Below are 3,205 nucleotides of genomic sequence, written 5' to 3'. Positions count from 1 at the left end.
CGACGCATTTAATTACATTTGGCAAGCGCTGACTTACAAACTCCGCCGTCGGATATTGAAGTGAGATTGGGAATGATATCCGGGACGTTAAACCGGGTGGATATCGTATTGGGAATCTCATAATCAGCATATTAGTAGTTTGGACATAAAGCCTCGTGAAGATTCTCAACTGGATTGGCCGGTTTGTGTATGCAAATCCGTCAGTCCTGTCCGATGATCTTTGTCACGTTTGATTACACGAAATAAAGTAAAAAAATGACGAAGAAAAATCGAATTTAGAATGAAGTGTATGAAAAAATAAGGTCTGGGAAAAATATAACATGTCTTCCATTCATGTTTTGCAACCGTGCGACATCTTCACTAAAGAAGAAATATCTCTTCACTTATTTTCATGAATTCCACCTGCTTTTATTTCACGAGTGCAGAAAGTCCAGTGTCATATTTTCCTCCAGCATTTACCGTGGTTTCTTCCGTGTTTCTCTCACTGTGCATAACCCTTACTAACTAGAAGGTGAGGCATTCATTAATCTTTCTAATTTACATCCATTAACCCTAATGTTAGTAGCACTGACTCTAATGTTAATAGCATTCATTCCTAATGCAAGTAGCACTGACTGTAATGTTTATAACATTCACTCTAATGCTATTAACACTGACTCTGAAGTTAGCAGTCCTGGCTCTGGTGCTGGTAGCACTGGCTCTGATGTTAATAGCATTCACTCTAATGCTATTAACACGGACTCTAAAGTTAGTAGCTCTGACTCTGGTGAAAGTAGCACCGGCTCTGATGTTAATAGCATTCACTCTAATGCTAGTAGCACTGACTCTAAAGTTAGTAGCTCTGACTCTGGTGCTAGTAGCACTGGCTCTAATTTTAATAGCATTCGCTCTAATTCTAATAACACTGATTCAAAAGTTAGTAGCTCTGACTCTGGTGCTAGTAGCACTGACCCTAATGTTAGTAGCACTGACTCTAAAGTTAGTAACACTGATTCTGAGGCTAGTAGCACTGGCCCTAATGCCAGTAGCATTAAGCCTTATGTTACTAGAATTGCTCTTAACGTTAGTAGTATTGACTCTAATGTTGGTAGCATTGACTCTAATGTTAGTAGCATTGACTTTCATGCCAGTAGCGCTGACCCTAGTGCTAGTAGCACTGACACTAATTAGTAACACTGACACTAATGTTAGTAGTACTGACACGAAAGTTAGTAGCATTGACTTTAATGCTAGTAGCACTGATCCAAGTGCTAGTAGCACTGACACTAATGTTAGTAGCACTGACTCTAATGTTAGTAGCAATTCAGTATCCCATTAACCCCTTCCTCATGTTGCGGAAAATTCCGTGCGACTCTTAATTGTCACCGACTCACTTGTTCTGTTATGCCTAGATATATTAATCATTCTACCTCATCATTCCATGTAAACTAGAAGAAATAATTTTTAATTATCAAACAGTTAAAGAAAAATGAAGCTTAATATCATTTTCCCACCATACTTACATTATATATATATATATATATATATATATAAGCAAATGCCATGAGGGAAAGAAGAAACAACGGAGTGGTTGCTAGGCCTTTCGACGCAATAGTCCTGTTGTGTCGAAAGGCCAGCAATCACTCCGTTGTCTTTTTTTTTCTTCGTATTTGTTTCTTTATTTATGCATGCATCACGCTCCATATCTTCGAGAATCAGTTATACATACATACATACATACATACATACATATGTATATATATATATATATATATATATATATATATATATATATATATATATATATATATATATATCAGTCCTTCGTCAATGGCTTGGAAATAAAGTCGAAAACTGCTCAGGCCCTACACCCTGTTTCTTATTTTTCAACTGTGGTTATGTGTGATAAACGAATCACGTACAAAAGTGATAATAATCATATATATATATATATATATATATATATATATATATATATATATATATATATATATATATATATATATGTATGTATGTATGTAGGGAGAGAGAGAGAGAGAGAGAGAGAGAGAGAGAGAGAGAGGGGTAGGAGAAGATTGGCACTTATGGATTTGCACACATACAAAGAGAAGTATTTATTTCTGATTTAGTAGAATACATTTCATGACACAAGAATTTAAAATATAAACCATGACGCTACTTTGAAAATAATAGCAAACTGATACGCCCTTTTATGCAAAACAGATATTGCGGTTCACTACGCGCTACTGTGGCAACAAAAATAGTTTCTATTGATCTGTTTGTTCACGACGTGCTAGGATAAACTGCAAATGTACATAGCAGGACAAATTCCACACAAATTTCTGGCTTTGTGTTACAAAAGTTGGGCTGTTCCATAACTGCGCGACATAAATTATACTCAAATTCCTTGGAGATAAAGGCATTAAATTTTTTACAAAACATTAAAAATAAATTAAATCGCTGTAAAATTTTGTAATATTTATATTTGATAAACGACTGAGTTATTCTGGATAAGTACACACACGCATATATATATATATATATATATATATATATATATATATATATATATATATATATATATATATATATATATATATATATATATATATATATATATATGCATGGGGTCGACAATCTTCTGTGCGTAATACCTCAAATCTATATTGTAATAAAATGAAACCCGCCCCCGCCCCCAAAAAGCACACTAGATTCATTGTCATAAAGAAATAAGAAACCAAACACTCTGGCATACGACTAACACGCACAAAATTATTACAGTAAAATTAAAAACATGAACTTCATCAATAGCACCTCCACTTTAAAGTTTAGAAAAATTATGGCTGTTCCTTACTAGTTTTCTGCAAAAGAAAACTCTTGTGATGGCTTTGTCTGTCCGTCCGCACTTTTTCTTTCCGCCCTCAGAACTTAAAAACTACTGAGGCCAGAGGGCTGCAGATTGGTATGTTGATCATCACTCTCCAATCATCAAACATACCAAGTTGCAGCCCTCTAGCCTCAGTAGTTTCTTTTATTTTATTTAAGGTTAAAGTTAACCATAATCATACTTCTGGCACCGCTATACTACCAACAATACAGGCCACCACCGGACAATAGCTGAGTTTCATGGGCCGTGACTGAGGCCAACACCGAACAGTGGCTGAGTTTCACGGGCCGCGCCTAAGAGTTTCATGGCCCGTGGCAGAAAGTTTCAAACAGCATTATA

General features: G+C 35.5%; 1 protein-coding gene across 1 annotated transcript; it reads left to right on the top strand.

The window, feature by feature from the left end:
• Positions 1-555: 555 nt before the first annotated feature.
• LOC136847950 (uncharacterized) lies at positions 556-1,170 on the top strand. Its single transcript, XM_067119971.1, has one exon. The coding sequence runs from the start codon at positions 556-558 to the stop codon at positions 1,168-1,170; it is 615 nt and encodes a 204-aa protein (XP_066976072.1).
• Positions 1,171-3,205: the final 2,035 nt, after the last annotated feature.

Source organism: Macrobrachium rosenbergii, chromosome 18 (assembly GCF_040412425.1).
Source record: "Macrobrachium rosenbergii isolate ZJJX-2024 chromosome 18, ASM4041242v1, whole genome shotgun sequence".
Taxonomy (NCBI): domain Eukaryota; kingdom Metazoa; phylum Arthropoda; class Malacostraca; order Decapoda; family Palaemonidae; genus Macrobrachium; species Macrobrachium rosenbergii.
Note: the sequence above shows the minus strand (reverse complement) of the source record. Positions and strands in the feature narration are given on the sequence as shown.

Coding starts and splice junctions, on each gene's coding strand:
- LOC136847950 (XM_067119971.1), top strand. CDS start 556: ATGTTAGTAGCACTGACTCTAATGTTAATAGCATTCATTCCTAATGCA.